This window comes from Tiliqua scincoides, chromosome 2 (assembly GCF_035046505.1).
Source record: "Tiliqua scincoides isolate rTilSci1 chromosome 2, rTilSci1.hap2, whole genome shotgun sequence".
Classification (NCBI taxonomy): domain Eukaryota; kingdom Metazoa; phylum Chordata; class Lepidosauria; order Squamata; family Scincidae; genus Tiliqua; species Tiliqua scincoides.
The window spans coordinates 98,373,954-98,399,541 of record NC_089822.1 but is presented as its reverse complement, the minus strand read 5'-3'; the positions used below and the strand labels follow the sequence as shown (position 1 = coordinate 98,399,541).

At 44.1% G+C, this 25,588-nt stretch overlaps 1 protein-coding gene across 1 annotated transcript in view; it reads right to left on the bottom strand.

Annotated features, from left to right (window-relative positions):
- Window positions 1-25,588, bottom strand: part of SHB (SH2 domain containing adaptor protein B) — a 161,328-nt gene that overhangs the window by 59,220 nt on the left and 76,520 nt on the right. Inside the window, 1 exon segment of the mRNA XM_066617800.1 lies at window positions 4,301-4,516. Coding sequence (XP_066473897.1) covers window positions 4,301-4,516 — 216 coding nt within the window.

The following is a 25,588-nucleotide window of genomic DNA, read 5'->3' as shown; positions in this document are numbered from 1 at the left end:
TCCTGACAGTCTGGTAATCCAAGATCACAAACAGCAGAAATCTCTTAGGATCAGAACACAGCCCAGATCGTCCAACATTTGATGTTGACTAATTTGAAAGAGATATATTTGTTGGCTACAGGTATAGTATGTAGGAATTTGCTTTCTATTTGCTTAATAGAGTCAGCAATACCCTAGCCAGAAATGTTATGGGGAGGAATCATAATTTGGTGCAAAACAGCATCAACATAACTTCCAAGCAGTCAAAACACGTTTGACTCACAAGCTCTTTAATAAGTAAGATTTCATTAAATAACACTATGTTTTTAATAATATCAAAAACAAGTGGCAGCTGCCAGGTGCCTGCCAATCAGCTGAAAGTTGGAAATCAGTTTGCAATAGGGAGGATGCTGCCTGCATGTTTACTCTTACATCTGTGTAAGAAATAGGACCAGAAGAAAAGTATGTTGAAAACTCAGGGAAGGAACCTGGAATATCCCTGAGAGTGGCAGCCCGCTCCAAATGATGATCACACTGAGTATTGGACACCAGTTTACTGGTACCTAATTCAGTGTGTGTGTGTGTGTGTGTGTGTGTGTGTGTGTGTGTGTGTGTGTACATGAACTTGCACAAACAGAACGTATCGGATGTAATAAAACTGCTAATTAGGATTTTCAATTAAGTAGGAAACTCATATAACACATTAACAGAGGTAGAGAGAAAGGTATAAAACTGATGTATACTGCTCTTTATCTCCGCTACTGCAGTGTCACATGGGATAAAAATTGCATGATGGTATGCAAAAGGACAATTTGTAAAATACATTGTTCTCCCTGTTGATTGGAACTTAATTTAAGTACAATGTCACAATACAAACCCTTGCCCAGAACGGCTCTGGTTAGGAAACTTCTTTGCAAAAGGAGCAACCGCATTACCCTTATGCCAGGAATTCAATTAGTGATAAGGAGTTATTCCAGCACCCAGTTACGCAGTTATGAGTAACAGCATTTGTTTTCAGCAAAAGGAAGTGGGCAAACATCTCACAGAGATTCTATTCCTCCACAGAACGCCAATACCCTTGGGCAACAAAAGCACTACAGCCCTTTGTCTGTGTCTCATTCTACCTTAAACCAGGGAAGAATGGCTGCTTTAAGAAGATGGTTAGGGCCTTATGCGTCTCCCATCTGTTACTGGACAATATGCTGTCACGTTTGTGGGCAAATAAAAGATAGTGGGCGCAATCCTAACCAACACTGGCATAGCTGTGCTGTGCTGGTGGGGCATTTGCTGCATCCTGCAGAGGCCTCCTCAAGGTTAGGGAATGTTTGTTCCCTTACCTCGGAATTGCATTGCTCTTATGTCAGTGCTGGAAAGTTGGTTAGGATTGTGGCAAGTGAAACTTAAAAGCACTGACTGAAAGGAGATCACTTCCCTTCTGTGCATCCCATCACAGAGGAACTCAGAGTAGAAAAGGCAGGTTAGCTCAGCTTATTGCATTCCCCCTCTCTGGCTCTTCTGCCCTGGTGCTCAGTGATGGCAGCTGCACCTGGGATGCCTTCTTGCTCTTCCCAGCAGAGCACTTAGTGCTCCAGGTTGCTGTATGCTACTCGTTTCTGTTCTTGGGTGTGCACTGTAAGCAGAGCTGCAGGAATCAATCAGTCCCATGCACAACAAAACTGAGTTTTGTTAAGAACTTTACTGCAACAACAAAAGAACTACAGCCATTGTTAAAAAGAAACAGAGAAACAAAAGCCAGAGAGCAACCCACAAGCCTTTAGCAACAAGATAGGTTACAGCATACAGTTTGTCCTTAGCTCTTTGTTTTGCAGTTTGTGCTGTTTCTGGGCCTGGGCCCATAACTTGTTAGCAGAGTTGTGGAAAGAATAACTCATTCACAGTGGGGCTGAGTTACACAAAGTGCTTTACAGATGTACTGAAAAATAGGAGCAAAAGAAGAAACTGGTCATCAACGCTTAGGTGGAGAGTCATAAAACAAGAAGACAGGAAAAAAGTTAATGAGAAGTCTAATCAATATAGGAAACAGCAACTCACAGACCTTCAGTTAAACTGGGAACTTAATAGGTAACAGCTGTTCTCATTGGTGGGAACGAAAATGTATACCCATACCCACTGTTCTTGTGCAGTTCTAGGTTTCATGTTGTTCTTTCAACATATATAGCCTGCTGGGGAGCTGAATTGCTGGATGCCCCAGTGGAAGCAGCATGTATGTATGCAGGAACCTGATGAAATGGGCTCTGGTGCATAGAAGCTTATGCAAAAGTATGTTAGTTTGCAGGGTGCCACAAGACTCCGTATATGGTTGCATGTGTATATGCAAACAGCGGTGGTGAAGAACTGCCATACCTTGCCCTCGACACAGGAAGTATTACAATTAGAAATTTCAAAGGTCAAAGTAATGTTTGCAGTATCACAACATCTATCTGATAGGAAAAAAATGTTCACTTCATTGGCAAATCTTACTGCTCTTAAGAGTGCATCTATGCACCAGGGTGCTCTCCTCTTTTGGCTTACACCCTCCCTTTTATCTACGTACACTTTGAAAGGACTAGCCATTATCATAAGAAATGTGACCAGGAATTTTTATAGACTATTGGAACAGTCTGACTGAACACATGACCACCTGGCAACTGGAGCCTGTATGGCTGACCTATACAGCTAATATTAATATTACAATTCCAGTAAGCTAAATGATAAACAAAAAGTTTGTGCTGCAGGTGCCTGTTGTCCTACCACATGTTTATCACTGCACTGTTCTGTCTCCACATGAAGCAGCTTCACTACCTAACACTTCCACATCTCCAAAGCCATCTGCAATGGCAACAGATAGGTCGTCTATTCCCCATGACTTTCTGGATTTTGCACGTTCTGTTTAAGTGACATCATATGCAAGTACCAGGACATAATAGGCTATCACCACCTAACCTTGTTTTCATGGTTGGATAATTGCCAGAAGTACAGAGAGTCAATGTTTTGTGATGACCCATTACACCACTGCCGGTAGGAGATTGACAGGATCAGCTTCATGTAACCTCAAGCCTACACAAGTTGTGGTCCGTTAAGCTATAAATTAAACCTATCAACTGCTTGATGATCATCTTGTTGTGTAGTTCAACGTCAGAGCCAGTTCCTGGGAACTGCTTTTCTGTTATATTAGAGCAGGGGTGCCCAAACCCCGACCAGGGGGCCACTTGCGGCCCTCGGGGCCTTTCAATCAGGCCCTTGGGGAGCTCCCAGTCTCCAATGAGCCTCTGGCCCTCCAAAGACTTGCTGGAGCCCGTGCTGGCCTCTCAGCAAGAGAAAGACTGTTCGACCTCTCACTTGAGCTGTGGGACAAGGGCTCCCTCCACTACTTGCTGTTTCACGTCTGTGATGCAGCAATGGCAGCAAAGGAAAGGCTGGCCTTGCTTTGTGCAAGGCCTTTTATAGGCCTTGAGCTACTGCAAGACCTTCATTCATTCACACAGTTCCATCTCTAATATATTCATTTATGTAAATTTATTCAAATTTTAAATGGTAAATTAATTCTTTTTTTCCCTGGCCCCCGACATAGTGTCAGAGAGATGATGTGGCCCTCCTGCCAAAATGTTTGGGCACCCCTGTATTAGAGCATAAACAAGAACTGGAATCTGGGGTAAGGATATGCATGTAGGGTTGGGCTTGATTCTGACTAACTCTCACTGGGTTCTATGAGAAAAGAGTAAAAAAGGCTGCTGAATCAGAGGTCCATCAAGTCCAGCATCCTTTTGCCAAAAGCAGCCAGAAAGTTAGCTTGGGTAAACTCACAATGAAGGCATGAAGGTGCCGGGCCACCCTATATGATTTATCCTTATCAGGTACGCAGTGGCTTAAACCACGAGCTCACAGTCTGAAGTTGGGACCAAGTGCAAGGGGCTGCCCGGGACTGTGTGCAAACTTCAGAGTCCTCTTTTGAAGGAATAAGAGTAGAAACATTAGCCCCTGTGATTTTCACACCGCATGAAGCGTCTGGCTTAGATAGGCCATGCCTGATATAAATACTAGGGTGCCTGGCCAACACAAACCATCTGCACTTCCCAAAACCCCCAAGCAATTTTAGGACTAGACAACACATGCTCTGATTCTAAATGTAACTCTGTCCAGTATTTAGTGACACACTGCTTCTGTAATATCTGTTTAGTATCATAGCTAAGAGTCCCAACAGCGTAGTACAATTAGCTATGCTGGGGAAAACACTAAATTCCTTTACCATGTTCTCAGAAGCTTTAATGTCTCTCTCAAGTCTCAAAACAGACAAGTGATGATTCGCCGCAGAGGGTCTTACCTGCCAAGGCTGGAATGGTGACCTTATTCCACTCCCACGGCTGGTCATATTCATCGGCAGGCCTGTCATCGTCCTGTGGTAACTTGCTCTCTCTCAAGCGCTGACTCACAACGCTTTCCGAATCTGACTCCACACCATTGCCTTCAGGTTCATAAGGTGTGTCGTACAGCTGGATGTCTTTCTGCTGGGGCTTCATGCTATCTTGCCTCTGGAATTCTGTAGGAAGGGGAAAACAATTGTGTTCACTTGCCTGCTTACAGCTGCACCAAAAAATAAAGTGGGTTATGTTAAATGGAGGGTGAATGCCAACAGGAAACCAGAAATGACAACACAGAAGCAGACAGTAAGATGCTAAAAGTTTTTCAAAAGTTTTTGTTTTCCTTCTTAAACAAAAAACAGACAAGCATCAATATCTTCTGTCACAGTTTACTAGTACATTAGATTTGGAAACCTGTGTAGCTTTCTTCATGACACTCTGGAACTTGATGATGATGTCACTGCTGTCCCGAAACAGCAAAAGTAGGGGCTCCACATAGTCCCTGTAATTTTCACAGGGAGCCCTGCTCACAATCATTGAAATGCTACGTAGTACTTATGGGCCAGATGGCCTTACATGAAATCATGAAGTTACATGAAGTTAGTATCAGGTATATAACTTTTATACCCAGTTCCCACAGACAAGTCATCTTAGGCTGCTATTGCAGTCTTCTCCTCACTCACCAAACCATTCCATGTTTCACATATGAAATCAGCTTTGTAAGGTCCCTGCTGGGCTGACTGGGGCAGTATGTGTTTGTGTGTGCAAGCACACAAACTAGGTCTGAATAAATTCTTCAAATTCCTAATGGCCTGCATCAGGGTCTCTGAGAGGAATTTTACCAGGGGGTATGAAGTTTATTTTGGGTTCCTTTGCAAAGGGGGAGGGATGACACAGAGTGGGGGAGGGTGGCGATGGGTGAGCAGAATGGATTTGGGGAGGGGCAAAACAGGGTGGGAGGGAGGGTGGAGACAGCTGGGAAAGTCTTTGGAGCCCAGGTCTACCCAGTCATATGGCATCGGCAGCTAGATACAGTAATATGGAAAAATCAAAACACACTCCTAAGTCTCTCTAAATTCTTTGAAATATAGAAGATCATGCAGAAAATTAGCATCATCTTATTGAGGCTCATACTAAAATGGAAAGTGTCCTGTGCATACCAAAACTTGCTTCTGCGGCAACTATAACCCCACTGCTGTGTCCCTGAGCTCCTCTACACTCCTTCATGGTAAGTAGAACCACAAGCCAAGGAATTACTGTAGCAGGCCAGTTTCCTCCCAGATTTGATACTGTGCTAAGGAGCGTCATGCCTGCATTCCTTGGCCCAGCATATATGGCTTGCTAATAGCTGCAGCCGCAAGCTCGTGGTAGTATCCCCAGCATCCCTTGCAAGCGTCAAATCTGAGTAGATAGGAAAATGTAATATTCCAGGAAATTTCTGGGCCTCCTCCATTGGCTCCTGAGCCCGGGTACAAATTACCCCCTTTACCCCCCTCTCCTAGGTCCTGGCCTGCATCAAAATGTCAGTTGCTTGAGTGTAAGCATGAATTCCAGCCTCTGTCCTGGGAAATCCATAAAAGATTAGCCAGTAATTTGCTTTATTTGGACAGGCTATCAATGAATTCATATATGAAAAAGAAACCTTAATTCCTGAGGTGACAAGTTTGCCCTCACACAGAGAAGGTTTTGAACACAGAAAAGACCCAGCTAATACTTAACCATGGTTAGCCATAACCATGGTTTGTTGCTTTATGGGTCTGGTCTAGAGGGTAGAGCCTCCGTCTGCCTGAAGAAAACATCCACAAGGTCGCCAGTTCGAGGCCACCGGCACCATGCGACCTTGGAGCAGCTGACAAGCTAAAGCCAAGCTATTCCATCTGCTCTGAGCGTGGGAGGATGGAGGCCAGAATGTGAAGCCAGATCGGAATGAAACACCTTGAATGTAGTCGTTCTTGAAAGAAAGAACCTTCTTTGAAATTGTAAAAATCCCTATTTAATAGGGATTTAATAAAGCCTGCCTATGTAAACCGCCTTGAATAAAGTCTTGAATAAAGACCAAGAAAGGCGGTATATAAATACCTGTTGTTATTATTATTATTATTTAACTCCATCTCACATAACTTAATCATGGCCCACATGTACTACAAAATAATGGTTTAGCTTGCTAAGACTGCTCCCAGATGCCGTACTTAGGAAGACAGCAGCAGGACATGCTTATCACTTTGTAAGGAGAAAAGGCTACTTCCTTTCAGTCTAACCATGTTTTGCTCAGTGCAGATCAAAAGGTTAGCCATAGTTATTGCAACTCTTTTCACACTTTTTTTGGTTTGTGGCCAATTCTTAACCATGGTTTAGGTATTGTGATGTAAAGCTTAACCATGGTTAAGAAGTACATATGGTTAAGTACTATGTCTGCATAAGGCTACAGTCTAGGCCCGGGGTGCCCAAACCCCAGCCCTGGGGCCACTTGTGGCCCTCGAGGACTCCCAATTTGGCCCTCAGGGAGCCCCCAGTCTCCAATGAGCCTCTGACCCTCTGGAGACTTGCTGGAGCCCATGCTGGCCTGATGCAGCTGCTCTCAGAGTGACAGCCAACTGTTTGACCTCTCGTGTGAGCTGTGGGACGAGGGCTCCTCCACTACTTGCTGCTTCACATCTGTGATGCTGCAGCAGCAGCAAAGGAAAGGCTGGCCTTGCTTTGGGCAAGGCCTTTTATAGGCTTTGAGCTATTGCAAGACCTTCAGTTCAGTAGACATTTATTGGCATAAAATACAGAGAAAAAACAAAACAAAACAAAAATATACAAAGACACCACAACATAGACATCAGTCTTTTCCTCACATACTGCCCAGAGTTCCAGAGCTCTGCCTGGCAATTACCCCAGATAAAAAGGCAGCGACCCTATCAAGGGTCTCAGAGTCAGATGTGGAAAGGAGAGACTGAAGCATGATTGAGTCCTCCCAGCCCTGCATCCTAGTTAGCAAAGGGCCTAGATATTTCTTGCGTGAGACGTCATGAAGTGGGCAGTAGAAAAGGGTATGTGTTATGGTCTCAATACAATCCCTACCACACTTGCATTTCCTCTCCGAGTAGGGAATACCACTGAACCTGCCCGATAACACGGCTGATGGAAGAGCATTACATCTTGCAAGTGTGAATGCTCTCCGAGCCTGTAGGCACTCCAGGTGATAAAAGAAGGAGGCCAGTTTCCCAAAACTGATTGGAACATGGAGATAGAGTGGTGAGCATGTGGTTCTGGCGGCACTAAACAACTCTTGTTGTTCGATGTCAAGAATTCTTTCTTTGACGATTCTGTAAGCAGCATCACACCCAATCATGCCTAGCTCTGCAGTGTCCAGCCCTATTGACTTGAGCTTGGTTAGAAGATCAGTGATCTCTAATGGCAGGACTGAATCCGACAATAATTGGAGCATTAGACCAGAGGAGGTAGGGTTAAATAAAGTCCTAAACCAAAATTTCAGTAATCTAAGCCAAGCAACCTTAATTCATATAAGTTCCATCTCTAATATATTCACTTATGTAAATTTATTCAAATTTGAAACGTAAATTAGTTCTTTTTTTTTTTTCCTGGCCCTCAACACAGTGTCAGAGAGATGATGTGGCCTTCCTGCCAAAAAGTTTGGACACCCCTGGTCTAGGCAGAAAACTCTTAACCCATTTCTGCCCAGCCCACAGGTATACACATTTGATCCAAGTTGTATATAAGCAATATTGGGCAGAAATGCCTTAAGATACTTTTACTGTCGTCAACGAATATAATGAATTTTATCTAATAACAATAAAGGGAATAGATTTCCTGGAAAGTGAAATCAAAACTCACTATTACTTTCATAAGCTGTGCTGTAAGCACAGGGCTAACATGATGGATTGTGACAGCTTTGCCTGGACCAGAATACCTACACATCAGAGACCGAACAGGGGCACTTTCTGTCATGATAGTTGTAATTGCTATTGCTGTTCTAAGCTTTAAAATGCCCCTTGGAATGACCAAGGAATCTCAACTCAATTTACTGGGGAGTCTGGCTTTGGGGATTACAAGGCCATGGGGAGAGAAGCAAGAGCAACCAAGTCAGTGCTCAAGTCAGTCACTCGTGATTATTAATATTATCTTTTGATCTCTTAATTCTGATTTTAAAATGCTTTTTCATAAAAATTGTTATTAATATAATCTAAGTTCAGTAAGGACAGGGAATGCAAATTTGTAGTCTCAAGATGATATTAACAGGTGAGGGTGACTGAAACAGGGAGAATAAAATCAGGCATTATTCAGGTTGGCACTTTTTGCCTCATTTAATGTAACATTTGTCCCTTGCTATCCTGCCTCTCTCTTTGTATTTTCATTCCTCCTCCATAGAGCTTAGGGCAACATTCATAAGATTGCTCCATTTATCCTCATGACAACATTTGAGGTAAGTTAGGCTGAGTTTCTGAGTTGTAAGATAAGCAACTTGCCCCCAAGGCCATCTGAATTTCACGACTGAGTGGGGAATTTGAACCAAGGCTCCTTGGTCAAGTCCAACCCACTATCCTCTACATCACACTGCCTCTTGTGTGGGCTAATTTTTCCATGTCTCCCATCCATATGTACTTCTATATTACAGAAGCAGCTCTGTTGGATCAGACCAAGGGTTTGCTGAGTCTAGCACTCTGTTTCTAGCCATGGTTAGTCAGATGCCTCCAGGAAGTATACTGGGCCTGAATGTGATCTCCTTACCCTGTTGTGTGCCCCCTATATTTGGTAATGAAAAGTATATTGAATCTTTATACCTAGATTTCATTTTTACAAACAGGTTCCATTCAGTTGTCTGTTTTTTCTCTTTAATGATGAATTTGTACGATTGTATCTTTTTCTTTATAGAAACTGCAAATCACTGTAATTTAGTGGGATGGAAAATGGGAGGCGACAAGAGGCAAACTTTTGAGTGTGAACCACAAAATTGATGGGGTTAACTTCTGCCACAGGAAAATCTGCCCCTCCCAATAGCAGTGTGTCTAGGGTTCACTGGCACAAAACCACTGTTAAGAAAAGAGTTCCAATTACAAGGTGCATGGGGCAGGATAACAGTCAATAAAATAGATAACATGAGACTGGTCACAAAAAGATGTGAACATATTTTAAGGAAGAACCTGTTTTCAGTGGGGGGAAAAAAAGTAGGAGAGTGCCAATAATGAGCAAATGCAAATGTAGTGTGGGCTACCTCTCCACACAATTTTCAGTAGATTGTGTAGTTCAGTTCATAATGCAAAAGGATGGTTTAGTTCTACATGAACAAGAGCGAGGGAGCTTTCTCTCTCTCTCTCTCTCTCTCTCTCTCTCTGTGTGTGTGTGAGAAATATTTTTACTTATTGACCCATAAGCTGCCTGGCTGCCAATGGGACTCTTAATACTTATGCCATCTGTTTAACTGGCATAAGTCTGAAGACCCTCAGGGGGCATGATGGGCCGGAATAAGGGGGATAGGATCCTGGCATGTGCAACTGTTGCAGAGATCTACTCCCCCCTGCCCTCGAACTACCTCCTGCCCACACCTCTCTGATTCTCCTTTGAACCGCCTACAACCCATCTCACCACCACCTTCCTTGCTTCAGTATGGCCTAGGTGAGCCACTGGTGCATGCTTGGGGCCTTTGGCAATTTGTGCCAGTTGTCCTAACATGCAAATCAGTGGCATGCCTTTTGCAATGCTGCACCAGGGCTTATGGCAGTGGATCACAAAATCTGTTGCCATAAACTCAGATTAGGTTTATGGCAAATCTGTTGCCATAAACTGGATTGGGCTGTAATTTACCCTTGTAAAACCCAGCCAATGCAGAATCAGATCAGAAAAAAAGCAAGACCGGAAAAAAAAAATTCTCAAAAGTTGAATGCAATTTTTCTTGTTAAAGTAACACTAAACAACAAACTTCACCACGCTCAAACAGAAATGTATGACACGATCTTTGCCAAGTGTTCACAAAGAAAAAAGAAAGCAAAATAATCAGTTGTATCTTATGATCAGTTTTTCTTTTTCCATGGCACAATTAAAGAGGATATGAAACAATTACTAGAAATCAGGTGTTTGTAATATCCGGCCTGGGAAATTTTAAAACATGAATCACGATGGAGAAATTCCAAGAGGGGAAAAAAAAGACACTGATAGCCAGCCCTTAATAATAAGCAGGGAAACTCCATGAACTTGCATTTTGGCACCAAGGACCAAACTACACTGTACATGCAAAGGTGTTTCAGGGCAGCCCAATGGGTCCTTTACATGTGAAAAATCTGCTTACTGTGGTGGGTATTGGAAGTAAAGGAGCGACAAGGGAGGGGAATCCCCGTTCCCTGCCTCAAATAATCTTTTCTCTTGTCAAGTGTTCTTCATGGAGGATTTTTAAATGCAGAAATATGCAGTTAAAACCATAAGGAGGGGAAAAGCTGCTTGACCAGGAGGATGACTTGGAAGATAACAGCAGGTGGGGAATGGATTCAGCACCCTACCCCCCCCCCATTGCTTTTCTGTTCCTGATCTCTTCCAAGGGAATTGGCTTTTCCTTGCTAAAAGAGTCCACTGAACAAACAATACATGCATATGTGTGTAAGTATAACATGCAGTTTGGATGTGAATGTCAAATGCAGATATCAGTGAGTGAAGGGGAATGAAACGAAATATTGAACAAAGACTTAAGGCCTGGAACAGGGGTGCGCAATAGGTGGATCGCGATCTACTGGTAGATTGCGAGGCAAAATGAGTAGATCGTGGAGTGCCGACCCTCCCTTCAGGTGCCTCTGGGAGGAAACGCCGGGAGTAAGGCCCATTGTACTCAATGGGGCTTACTCCCAGGTAAGTGTGGCTAGGATTGCAGCCTCACAGCCTAATCCTAGGCATGTCTACTCAGGAGTAAGTCCTGTTATACTCAGTGGGGCTCAAGGTACACCAACATACATTGTACACATAAATGTTATATGTTATGATGGCGCAAACATTGTAAAAAAAAACTCTGGTAGATCTCCGGGCCTTGCTGGGTTTCAAAGTAGCTCTCGAGCCAAAAAAGTGTGAGCACCCCTGGCCTGGAACTATAGCCAGTGTTATTCCAAGCTTTACATAAAATACTGTATGCCAAGGCAACCCTAAATATACACCAAGAAAAGCTGAATTTGAAACTTGGCCTTCATGCCCCACTTCCTTGGTTAAGCAGATTGCAAAGTACAACTTGCTGAGTCCATGTGTATGTGTGGAGGTGGTAATGAGCAGAGTGTTAATATTTCAAATTCCTGAATTCAGTCATGCTCTTCTCACAGGCCTATTAATGTCCCAAATGCAAAGGAAAAAACATGAAAAATTATGCAGGTGCTTCTGCTTTCAGAAGTAATGGAATCCTAATGATTTTTAGGCTGTGACTTAGGGCAGTGGTTTTCACACATTTAGCACCGGGACCCACTTTTTAGTATGAGAATCTGTCAGAATCCACTGGAAGTGACGTCATGACCAGAAGTGACGTCATCAAGCAGGAAAATTTGTAACAATCCTAGGCTGCAATCCTATCCACACTTACCCAGGAGTAAGTCCCATTTACTGTCATTGTTAACAGACATAGTAGCTTGTTAAAAGGGCAGGTCTGTAACATTTCCCCAAATGCAGTCACACACCATGGTAGCATCAAGTCTAATATAGTGAAAATATTGAAATGAATGGGGACCCACTGAAAACTGAAATTGGCTTGAAATTGGGAAATGAAATTGGCTTGCAACCCACCTAGTGGGTCCCAACCGACAGTTTGAGAAACACTGATTTAGAGGGCTGATGTCTCTCCATCACCCCAAACCATGTTGAAACAGAATCCTAAAAAAGACTCTTGTGCACAATTCCTGACTCTTTGAGGCAATAGGGAAGGGCCCTCCTGAAGTAGTACCGTTAACTGATACTTCCACAATCTTCGGAGCTGTGGCAGGTCAAGCTTCCTTGTGCCCTAGTTCAATAGGGCACAAAGTGTATGACAAAATATGGTGTCACCATAGTACATTGGTAACTCCCCCCACCATGACCTGATGCTACTTGTCCTACCGAGTCAAGAAGCAGACTCAGCACTGCAGAGGCAGGCAGGAGTGTGGGCCTGATTCTGTGCCATAGGTAGATCTATGGTTCTTCCACTCCTCTCCAGGTACGTATTTATTTAGTCTTCTATATGCAAATGATATTTTCACTGGAAAGTCACTATTTAGAGAGGGAAATAAGCTTCTGTGGTGAAAAGTTTCAACTTCTGAAGTCTTAAAATGAATTCCCCCCCCCCCCAAAGTATTATTGAGTTCACAATATTTCCTCAATCTGAAGGGGTATCTGGAATGAATTAATATCATAAAGCAGGGACCAACATTCTTCCCCACTCTAAGATGCCTAAAAGACAGAACTCAGGGTGGGGCTATGCAGACCGAGGCAGGATCAATGCTCAATGACTGGGATTGCCAGGGGCTGGGAGCTGCTGTAGTCCTAACAGTCTGAATGAGTCACCACTCCTGGGGACATTGCTGCAGAGAACCCAGAGGGGGTAATATGTTGCTGAGCACATATAGCACATGCACAGACACACTCACACCCCAGGAGTCCTTTGTAATAAAGAAGCCCTCTTTCCACACACATTATGCCCCATGATAGCAACAGGCATTTTTACTAGTATATAAACCCTCTTTAAAAAAAAGAAAAAAGAAAAAAAGACCAGCCTTTCAGAGCTGTGTAATGAACCTGAAGCCCCTGTGATGACAGTGCAGGCAGCAGGCATTCAACTCAGAACTGAGTGCGTGGGAGGCTTTGCACGCCTCACTGATATAGGGTAATTAAATACAGACATACATTAACCAGCAGACTAATCAACTGTGCTATGACAAATCTGGCCTGATTCAACCCTGTGCCAGTCTCCAAAGAGTACTGACCCAAATAGATCTGTGATAAGTAAGACAAATGAACCTGCACATTTTGTCTACCGATTCAAAGCTGAGGCCTCACTGCTACCTGTTGGGATTATTCAGTAATGTTTTCCCCCAAAAGCAAAAATTTCCCTGTTAACTGAGCTTCTCTTTGATCTGACAGTGCTAATAACATGCTGGAAATTAAGGTTCTGTGCAACCGGAGTTTCTAAACAGCTCACCAATGAAATTAAATTTCTAGCTAAAGCACAACAAAGTGCTACAACAGTTACGAGCACTAGACCTTCTTCAGCTGGATTGGTAAATATTACTTACTATCTAGTGTCTATCATTATCAGGTTCGCACACAGACATAGAGAGAGCTGGTATGTTACAAAACTCCTGGAAGGGCAATGTACGTGTGTCTGCTTCATCCACTGTGTGTCACGTTTTGCTCAGTCATATTTCTGCCCCTGATATGGGTGGATCATGCAATTGTCTCAGATGTAGAGATGCAGCACTGTGACTATCCTCAGAGGAGGCTACCTGTTGCTTCTCTGCATAACTCTAGAATACATATGTACATTCTAACAGTACAGTACAGGTGGGGTCTTGATATCCGCAGCGGATCTGTTCTCACGCACTGCCGCCACCCCCCCCCCTGCTCAAATACTGAAAATCAGGGATAAGGAAATCTGCGATGTTTGGCCCCTTTAGCCATCCAGGCCTCAGAACGCCTTAAAAAGCATACGTCACCTCCAGTTTCTTTCGAGAAACCAGAAGTTGCAGTTTTTCAGGTCTATTGGCCATTCTGAAACCCGCAGAGGGAACAGGAGGACATGAGCAGCTTCTGTAGGCTTCAGAAAGCCTTCCAGAGGCGACCAGAGCACAGCACCAGTCATCTTCAGAGGGTTCAGGTAGGACTGAGTCTGGCCCGATGCGGGTCCAGGGAACCTGGGTTGAGCCAGATCCATGGATATAAAATCTGGGGATAAACAGGCTGCCTCCAATTTTAATTCTGAACAAAGTGTGTCCAAGTTATAAGAAATTTAGGAAACACAAACTACAGTCGTCCTCTCTGATCACAGAAGTATCAAGGCAAAATGCCATCTTGTTAAAAAAATAATAATAAAGTAGACAAGAAAAGAGTTATTTCAAAAGGAGGGGCTACAGGTTATTCCAGACTTTGTGGTTGCATCCCAAGGAAGGGAAAGGAACCTTCCTTGAGGGGAAAGTTGCAATTCCTGGCCAGAACTGCTGTTGAAGAATTAGTCATAGTATCACAGAAGCCAGCAACAGCTGGAGGGGTGAGGCTGACAGCCATGGACTATAAGCCACTAGCAATTGAGTCCTATTGTGTTCTCCTAGCTCCCCTGTAGTGTTTTTGTTCCTCTTTTCCCAGGACTCCTTTCTGCATCAAAAGGTTTGTTCAGCAAATAGTTATGTTTAAGACTTCTTGGCCAAAAGCAAGGCACATATGCTAAAGATGGAATTGTACATCAGACCAATGTCAACTCAGATTGTGTTTGCTGACAAAAAGTACTTTACAATGTTGTTTGATCTATGCTGACACACTATTCTTACACACAGAAACAGAATCCAACACATAGTCACATTTTCAGTATCTATGATCTCATCAACCACATCACATTAACATTATCTGAGCCTTTCTTGAGTGAAAAGGGTCTCTCCTCATCTGCAGAGAGGATTTCCTCACGGCTCAAAAACCACACTCTAGGACTATGGCCTCCAGGGCAGGTTGGAATCCCAGCACCTCCCATTTTGCAAATTAAGCACTGAATAACACTCCAGCAGATCAATCCAGAATAACTAGCCACTAATACATCACAGTCCTGTCCACAACCTACATGGCTGCCCAAGGGAAATACAGATGAAACACTCTGTCCTTTCAAAGTGTAGTTAAGAGGATAGGAGTCAGTCATGGGATTGTGTGCTTACTTCCTTTCTATTCATGATCCAATTTCCTTTTTCTACTTTAATCAGTTATGGGTGCAATCCTAACCAACTTTAAGTTCCAAGGTAAGGGAACAAATATTCCCTTACCTTGAGGAGGTCTCTGTGAGTGCCACTGAACTGCAGAATGCAACACATGCCTCATTGGCATAGCTAAGTCAGTGCTGGAAAGCTGGTTAGAATTTGGGTCTAAGTGATACTAAAGCACAAGTATAAACCATGGTTAAAGCTAACCTCAGTCTCATGATGATTTTCACATCCTAATGAATCAGAAGTCCTAGTTTGATGTAAAACCAGTGTCAAGGTATAATAGTTAAAAGTTGTAAGGGGGAAAATTCCCTTCCAAAAGGGAAGAACATACATGATCCTACAGTTGGCACTGAATATCTTGGTCATGGTTAAAAGGGAGCCAGAATTTCTTTTGTATCACCTCAGTGACTTCTGGTGGCTGATCAGGAGAGACAGTCACATAAATCAATTCATCATCAGCAAACTGATGGATAATGCTGCCTGACTAATCTACTGAAAACTATAAAGGAATTTTAAATTTGTGTTAGAACAGTCCAACTTGCTTATAACATTCTAAAAGATGTTATCTCAATGGGGGAGGGGCACAGAGAATATTCCAGCTGGATTACCTAGATAAGAGTCACTTCCCTGGACAAAATGCAAATATATTTTGTTCATATCCTTAGACTGAGAACTTGGCTCTCTTTCTCCTGCGGAATGTAAAGGGAAGCTCACATGCAGTGGAAATTCTGTTGCAGTATTTCCTATAATCCTTAAGGAGGAAGTCAACTAAGCACTAAAAGCATGGAGCCACTTGGCACTGGACCACACGTGCAATGAGAGGATGACGGCAGTGGCACTAACCGAGTAATATGTACAGGTCATTATCCACTGGGGTTCCGTTCCCAAATCCCTAGTGGATAAAAAAATTAGTGGATATCAAATCAGTGGAAAAAGAGCTTTAAAGACCCACTTCTAGGTTTCTTGCTGCTCCCATATTGCCCCAGAATGCATTGGTATAAACACTATGCCCCATTCAGTCACTAGACGGGGTGAATAATGGAATCTAATGGAATGAAATTACAGGTGCAACCTATTTATCCATGGATTTTTTATCTGCGTATTTGTCTCAACGAGAATGGGGTGGGGGAACTGAAAGTCACACACACACCTTTGCCTGCGCTGGTGTCTCACTCTGTTTTAAGGCAGCCCAAAACACTGCAAAAAGGCTTCGCCTGGCACAGGCATGGAAATAGCCCTGGAAGAGGTTCCCCTTGCAAGGGAACAGTAACATTCTTGGAGCCCCTGAGTCAGCAAAGAGGCTGAAGAGGGAGGCGGAAAACCCTGTGTAACCAGAACACATGCAGCAAGGTGGAGCTCTCTCTCTTTCTCACACACACAGAGGGGCAGGTGCAGTAGCAACAGAGGGGATTGCTTTAAAAAACCCAGGGAGTGTTTGCCAAATTCCCCCCCCCCCATGGTGCAGGCTCTCCAGCTCCAGCTGCAAGCCTTCCCAGTAAGCAAAGCATGAGATTTAGATTACAATCCTCTCCACGCTTTCCTGGGAGTAAGCCCCATTGACTACAATGGGGCTTACTTCTGAGTAGAAACACATAAGACTGGACTCTTAAAAGCTCAGCATCCCACCTGTGAAAGGGGAAGGAGGGGAAGGCGAAGGAGACTGAGAACAGCTGCCTTAGTTTCCTTCCAGCCCCAAGCAGCGTATTTGCTTAACTCTATGGAATTTAGCACAACGAGTTTTTTGTTAATCACACCTGGTCACTGAACAGAACTAACACGGATAAATAGGCTCTACCTGTATAATTATTTAACAGCATGAAGGAAGAAAATTGGATTTTGGTACTTTTTTTCCTTGTCATAAGGCATTTAAAGGTGGACCTCAGTATCAGTGGTGAGTCAAATCAGTGGATGCCAAATCAGTGGATACCAAGGTCCCACCTGTAATTATATGTTCTCAAAACTACACTACATGCTATAAATGAAAAGGCAATGATCAGGCACATACTGCGCACATTAAATGCTACTGAACATTCACTCTCTCAAAAATCTGATATGGTCAAATGTGTTGAGAACTCGAACTGTCAAGGTCAAATGCCTCATCCTCATGTTGAGCACTCTTTGCTTCTCAGTCTCCAGTCTTCTTCCCCATACTCTCCTGCTTTTACCCCCCCCTCCGGTCTGTGCCAGCTGGTCTGATACTGCCCCTTCTATTTTCTTTTCCCACTTCCACCTTTGGACTCATGTCTAACATAGGTTGCACTCTCTAATCTACCTCTTTTGCCTCTTTCAAATGTCACCAATTTTCCTCTGAAAGGCTTAAAAACACTACCAACAAGCTCACCTTTTCAGTTAACTCTAACCCTCCATATTCTCAGGATTCCTTCATTGATTCTTGACTGTGGCTTAGATCAGCTAGTCAAGGAGCCCACCAGAGGACAGGTGACTCTGGATTTAATTTTGTGCGGTACGCAGGACCTGGTTAGAGATGTAAACGTTACTGAGCCATTGGGGAACAGTGATCATGCTGCGATCCGTTTTGACGTGCACGTTGGGGGAAGAATACCAGGCAAATCTCTAACAAAAACCCTTGACTTCCGACGGGCGGACTTCCCTCAAATGAGGAGGCTGGTTAGAAGGAGGTTGAAAGGGAGGGTAAAAAGAGTCCAGTCTCTCCAGAGTGCATGGAGGCTGCTTAAAACAACAGTAATAGAGGCCCAGCAGAGGTGTATACCGCAAAGAAAGAAGGGTTCCACTAAATCCAGGAGAGTGCCCGCATGGCTAACCAGCCAAGTTAGAGAGGCTGTGAAGGGCAAGGAAGCTTCCTTCCGTAAATGGAAGTCTTGCCCTAATGAAGAGAATAAAAAGGAACATAAACTGTGGCAAAAGAAATGTAAGAAGGTGATAGGGGAGGCCAAGCGAGACTATGAGGAACGCATGGCCAGCAACATTAAGGGGAATAATAAAAGCTTCTTCAAATATGTTAGAAGCAGGAAACCCGCCAGAGAAGCGGTTGGCCCTCTGGATGGTGAGGGAGGGAAAGGGGAGATAAAAGGAGACTTAGAGATGGCAGAGAAATTAAACGAGTTCTTTGCATCTGTCTTCACGGCAGAAGACCTCGGGCAGATACCGCTGCCCGAACGGCCCCTCCTAACCGAGGAGTTAAGTCAGATAGAGGTTAAAAGAGAAGATGTTTCAGACCTCATTGATAAATTAAAGATCAATAAGTCACCGGGCCCTGATGGCATACACCCAAGGGTTATTAAGGAATTGAAGAATGAAGTTGCAGATCTCTTGACTAAGGTATGCAACTTGTCCCTCAAAACAGCCACAGTACCAGAAGATTGGAGGATAGCAAATGTCACGCCTATTTTTAAAAAGGGAAAGAGGGGGGACCCGGGAAACTATAGGCCGGTCAGCCTAACATCCATACCGGGTAAGATGGTGGAATGCCTCATCAAAGATAGGATCTCAAAACACATAGATGAACAGGCCTTGCTGAGGGAGAGTCAGCATGGCTTCTGTAAGGGTAAGTCTTGCCTCACGAACCTTATAGAATTCTTTGAAAAGGTCAACAGGCATGTGGATGCGGGAGAACCCGTGGACATTATATATCTGGACTTTCAGAAGGCATTTGACACGGTCCCTCACCAAAGGCTACTGAAAAAACTCCACAGTCAGGGAATTAGAGGACAGGTCCTCTCGTGGATTGAGAACTGGTTGGAGGCCAGGAAGCAGAGAGTGGGTGTCAATGGGCAATTTTCACAATGGAGAGAGGTGAAAAGCGGTGTGCCCCAAGGATCTGTCCTGGGACCGGTGCTTTTCAACCTCTTCATAAATGACCTGGAGACAGGGTTGAGCAGTGAAGTGGCTAAGTTTGCAGACGACACCAAACTTTTCCGAGTGGTAAAGACCAGAAGTGATTGTGAGGAGCTCCAGAAGGATCTCTCCAGACTGGCAGAATGGGCAGCAAAATGGCAGATGCGCTTCAATGTCAGTAAGTGTAAAGTCATGCACATTGGGGCAAAAAATCAAAACTTTAGATATAGGCTGATGGGTTCTGAGCTGTCTGTGACAGATCAGGAGAGAGATCTTGGGGTGGTGGTGGACAGGTCGATGAAAGTGTCGACCCAATGTGCGGCGGCAGTGAAGAAGGCCAATTCTATGCTTGGGATCATTAGGAAGGGTATTGAGAACAAAACGGCTAATATTATAATGCCGTTGTACAAATCGATGGTAAGGCCACACCTGGAGTATTGTGTCCAGTTCTGGTCGCCGCATCTCAAAAAAGACATAGTGGAAATGGAAAAGGTGCAAAAGAGAGCGACTAAGCTGATTACGGGGCTGGGGCACCTTCCTTATGAGGAAAGGCTACGGCGTTTGGGCCTCTTCAGCCTAGAAAAGAGACGCTTGAGGGGGGACATGATTGAGACATACAAAATTATGCAGGGGATGGACAGAGTGGATAGGGAGATGCTCTTTACACTCTCACATAATACCAGAACCAGGGGACATCCACTAAAATTGAGTGTTGGGCGGGTTAGGACAGACAAAAGAAAATATTTCTTTACTCAGCGCGTGGTCAGTCTGTGGAACTCCTTGCCACAGGATGTGGTGCTGGCGTCTAGCCTAGACGCCTTTAAAAGGGGATTGGACGAGTTTCTGGAGGAAAAATCCATTATGGGGTACAAGCCATGATGTGTATGCGCAACCTCCTGATTTTAGGAATGGGTTAAGTCAGAATGCCAGATGTAGGGGAGAGCACCAGGACGAGGTCTCTTGTTATCTGGTGTGCTCCCTGGGGCATTTGGTGGGCCGCTGTGAGATCCAGGAAGCTGGACTAGATGGGCCTATGGCCTGATCCAGTGGGGCTGTTCTTATGTTCTTATGTTCTTATGTTCTTATTCTTCACTTTTGTCACCCTAATCTCCGACCCATTGGTCTGTTTTTACCTTTGCACCAGCCATTTTCATATGCACAGGTTGCATGCCAGCAAGCCATAATTCAGGTGGAAGTTGTGCACATATAATATGGCTGGTACAGGGGTAAAAAAATAAATCTTATTTATTTTCATTGTTTTCATCCAATTGTTAGCTGCCCTGGCATGCCTTGTCCTCTAAATATTTTTAAACGCAACAAATATACTGGGCCACATTAAAATCCTACTTGGGTAAATGAATGGCCTGTGCCCTATGTCTTGCATAAACTATGTCTAAGCCACATTCACATGAAAAATCTGTTTTCAGTGTTGAAAATGTTCATGTTGAAAATATGAGAAAAAAAGAAGTCTTCCTTCTTATTTTTTTAAATGTGCCACAAATGACTAATATAAGAATATGAGGATAACTAAGCAAGAAAAAAAGAGCAAACTGGTTTTGTTGTGAACATATATGTAACACTAGCTTATACTATTGTATTAAGTATAAGTATACTTAATACTATTGTATACTATTGTATACAATATACTATTGTATATTGTATTAAATTGTATATACAATTTCCAGAGGCAGCGTGCTTCTGAATACCTGTTGCTGAGGAGTAATACAGCTCCAATCCTTCCTTGTGGGCTTTCCTGAGGCATCTAACTTGCCACTATGGGAAGCTGGATGCTGAGTTAGATGGACTTTTGATCTGACCTAGCAGGGCTCTGCTTACATGTTCTTATTTCAAACATCTACAGCCTGTCTGCTCAGTAATTTGTGCTGGCAATCCTAATTCTGCTTCTAAAAAAGGGCAAAATGACAGCCACTTTACAGAATTACAAGAGGCCTGAGGCTGCAGGTACAACTGACTGACATTGCCCTGTTTCACTAAGGGTGCAATCCTAACTTGTGCTGGAAACAGGCAGGCCAGTGGGCCTGCACTGCATCCAGTGCGTTTGGGGCCAAAAGCAGCGCAGCCCGAGGAAGGGAAAACCTTCCTCCTTACCCCATGTCGTGCTGCAGTGGCCCCAATGGGTCTACTCAGATCTGCAACACCTGACAAGGTGGCGCAAATTCAAGCAGCCCGGGACTGCTCTGGGCCACCTGGGAATGGGGTCAGGATCTGGTATAACTGCTGGATCCTGATCCTGCCTCCTGTTCTCCACCCACCTGCCCACCCATGTCGCACTTGCCCCCTGCTCTCCCCCCACCCTGAAAAGCCTCACTCCTCCCTCCTCCCCACACCCCGAGTTTAGCAGACACAAATCACCTTCTCCCCGGGGCCCATGTTGGTGCGGGGAGGCCAGTGCCCATCTGTGCGTGGCCTATCTCCCTTCAGGGTAGTGCAAAAGTGCTTTATGGCACTTTTGCGAAACTCCTGGGCTGGCCAAGAGACTTGCGTCGGCCCAAATGAGTGTCAGGATTGTGCCCTAACTCTTTCTTCTAGTCTTTTTCTTCCCCTCATACCTATGCAGAATTTTCTCCTCCACACCACCTGCCTTTCCTGGGCTCCCTGCTTCTCTTGACCCACTACGTCCACTGTTACAAGCTCCCACTGTCCTCTGCCTATCCTTCCCAAGATGTCCTCTGCCTAATGTCCCTTTCATCCTCAACCACTGTCTCTTTCAGTCTGCCTCACCTTTCCACAGGCTCCTGTTTCCCATCCAATAATTATTGTATGCACTTCCTTAAGCAATCCTCACTATGCGCTCCCAGCCCCAAAGCTCCCCTCAGCTGCCATCTGTTTGTGATGTCACCGTTTGTGATATCACCACAGCTCAATCAACTGGTGCCAGAGGCTTCATTACAGCCTCAGAATATTAAAATACAGATCCCCTCCTCTCACCACACACACACACACACTTCAAAGAGAACTAGCATGTGAGAGATAAGAGTTTTAGCTTAGTCTTCACCATTCCAGTTTTCAATGTGCACATAATTTGATTGTGTGATGAAGCATTCCATCATATGATCCTGTAGCCTCCAGGGCCATTGAGAGCTGGAATTGGGCCCGGGGCAAATACCTGATTGGCCCCCCACTTCCTAATTTTTCCTACTAATCAGATGTTTATTTTGTCATGGCCCAGGCCCCCTGGAAGCCCAGGCCCCAGGGATTTTGCCCCCCTGCCCCCCTCTGCTCAGGCCTGGCAATCTCAAGCGGTACAGACCAGATGCAGGTTCATTTCCCCAGTCAGTACCAGTCCTCCGAGCCTTGTTTGAAAGGTTTGTTATCAGTGTAGCACCCTGGTGTGCTTGGTTTTTTTTAATCCCCTGCCCTGCATTCCAATACACAATTCCATATTGCATCCCCAGTCATCAAGCACAACACATTACAACAATTGAGAAACAGATTAGAAACATATGGAATTATTTATGCAAAAGAAAGATTTAATACTTAGAAGATGAAACTTTTGTTTTGCTCTGTCATTCTGATGGAAAGGTAATTGTTTGGTTCTATATTCCATGCGATAGCATCAAACCACATTGCTGGGGCTTTTTATTCTTAAGTCAGCAACCACATTTAAACAAAACAAAACCCACAATCAACATTATATATTGGTTCCAAAAAAACTGCTCACCAAACATTTTCTCAAAATTCCATTATGATCTCAGATACAGCTTGTGACTCAGACACGGCTCTCTCTCTCTTTATTTTGGGTCAGAGTATCATTTCATTTAGAAAGCACGCATCAAGTGACATCCCTACTGTGATATCTCTGCATGTGGTGGAGGTCAAGTGTCTTGTCTACTGTCCAATGCTGCATCATTGGGTTTGGCAGTATCCTTTTTGGAATGCCACTTCCATAAATGAGAACAGTTTTTCCCCCACAGGAAGATCGTATATATACCAAGAAGCAAACTGTTAAGTTTTATTTGTGTGGGGCTGGTGATGAAAGAATTAGAGCAGGCAGTTCAAAGTATTTCATCTTTTCAGTTTCTGAGAGAAATTTACTTGCTAACTGAACAACTGGTACACTGCAGGAAACCGGCAGTTGAAATCCCAGAAACTTGACTGAAGTCACATGTGGTTCAGCTGTGAGTCAGGAAGCTCCCAATTTAAATCTCACTTCAGTGGTCTCAAGTAAGGCCAATCTCTCAGCTTCTGGTTGCAAAATGGTGGTAACCATACTGTTCTTATTAAAGTTATGGGCCATTGTAGGGACTGCTGACAGTTAAACAACTGCTAGATCAACCCCTTTGCTTCAAGACTGGGTCTGTGGTCTCAACCCAGACTTATATGCTATTTTTCAAACTAAAAAAAACTTCCATTGCCCCTGGAATAATGTAGATGAAGAACTCAGAATATTCAAAAGGTGCTACTTAAATGCTAACCACTATGCTGTAGCTGGAACAAATCTGCGTGGCTCTGTAAGTTATCTGGGAGGAAGATGGTCTAGGAATTTCTTTGGAGGAATGGTAGGTCACAATTATGATGGATGAACAATGCGAGAAACAATAGACAGGATGAAACGTTAAGAATACAGATGGTCATTCCTTTAAGGTCAGAACAGGTGTAGTGGCTCTTCCCTCCCTCAATGACTTAATCACCTCCTACTGGCAATTTCTCCTTTCTCTCTTAAGCAATCTATGTTCTGGCAAGGCTCAGCTCATCGTGGGAAAGTTCCCCAGAGGAAGAGCACAGTGATAGGAGATGCCTGGCTACAGAAGTGGATCTATGTTTATTTATTATTCATTTGAATAGTTTATATCCTACCTGCTGAAAGGTTAAATCTGTTACCAAGGCAGACTCCTCCAGAACCCAAAGCACAATAGAACAATTGTTGATATTCCTCAAAGCAATGCCAAGGAGGAAGATGCTGCAGACAGGTAAGAAGCATGCTTATTGAGGAGAGGAAAAGCAGCTCCTCTGTCCTACCCTGTCACTATCTACTTTAGAAAGACTGTCCAAGTGTGGATTGAGGAAACCTGACTGCCTGTATATAAATGCATGCAAGTGGCCAAGAGCTACTTATGATAGCATGTGTGCACCTGAATAATACTGGTGCACACCTGTCAGTCTCCGTACAGCCGTATCTATATGTAGGAGAAACAGACCAGGGCAGATAGCAGTTGAGTGTGTGGCAACTTTTAATCAAGACTGCAGTGCAGGGGAGAAAGCTGAAATCACAATGCTGTGGTCTTGATCAGGATTGGGCCCATACACATTTTTCTTTAAAAAAAAACATATGCAAACACAAGGACACTTTTAGCATTCTGTGTCATTTGGCTCTTAAACCTCACACATTCAACCATATCCCTAGAGCCAAGGGGAGGGAGAGAGAGAGAGAAGGGAGGGAGAGGGGGAGGAAATTAAACACAGAGAGGAAGCTGAATTCTGTGCTCAGTATTTCATTTTACTCTTTTTATGTGCTTCTCTCAAATTGCACCACGCCCACAGCCTGGTGCACAGACAGAGAAATGAAAAAGCAGAAGCCAGACAGAGTTATCGGGGTGGGAGGAGGAGCATGTCTTAGAAGAAAACAGCAAATGTTATGCCCATGTTCTATCTGCTTGCTTTATATAGTTTGCCATAAATACATGGTTTGCCTTTGTGTACGAAAATAATATCCCTCTCTTAAGAGGAGGATAATTTCCTTGTGGAGCAGTCTTTTCCTCAGCCTTGGCCTTGATTCCATAATTGCTGGTTGGAACAGCCAAGACTCTTTTGCAAGCAAAGCTTCACCATGTATTGTGAAAACCACCATGAAACCAAAGTTTTCCCCTAACCTGCTGCTCTGCTGCCTGACTCAGCTGTAACACTGCCAGACAGGTTTAGCCACATCACTCAAAAGGTTGGTTGAGGAGCAGAACAATGTCCGTTCTCCTCTTCCTCTCAAGTTGCCCTAGGAATTATCACTGCTGGTGAGGTGCAGGCCCACTGACTGGAGCAGTGGTGACTGAATGCAGCAAAACTAATGGTACACTTCACTTGGTAGCATTAGCAAGATGATGGGTCTCTGCCCCAAGGAGCTTAAAATCTAACGTTTGACCAGCAAGGGGTGGGTAGGAAGAAAACCAGGAAGAGAGAGGAAAGGTCAACAAAGAACCAAAGTGTGCCCAGTACTGTCATCACTTACTGGCAGTGCCATTCCAAGGCTTCAGGTAAGAATTTGTTCTCCCTGGAGATGCCAGGGATTGAACTTGGAAATAGATGTCTATGACTGACTTACAGCCCCTCCCTAAAGGTAAGTTCCCCCAGATTTGAACCTGCATTCTGGAGACCCCATGTGTTTTTTGCATATACCTTCCTCCTCCTGAGGAAGCTATCTTTTTACCCAAAAGTACAGCTGCCTTCTTGCCCAGGACAGAATGGAGAGTCTGGAGCCTTGAACCCCTTACCTTGAGCATTCATGACTACGATAGTAGTCTGTACCAACTGGACATGTTTTTGCTTCTGTATCAGTGATGGCAAACCTTTTGGGCTTGGTGT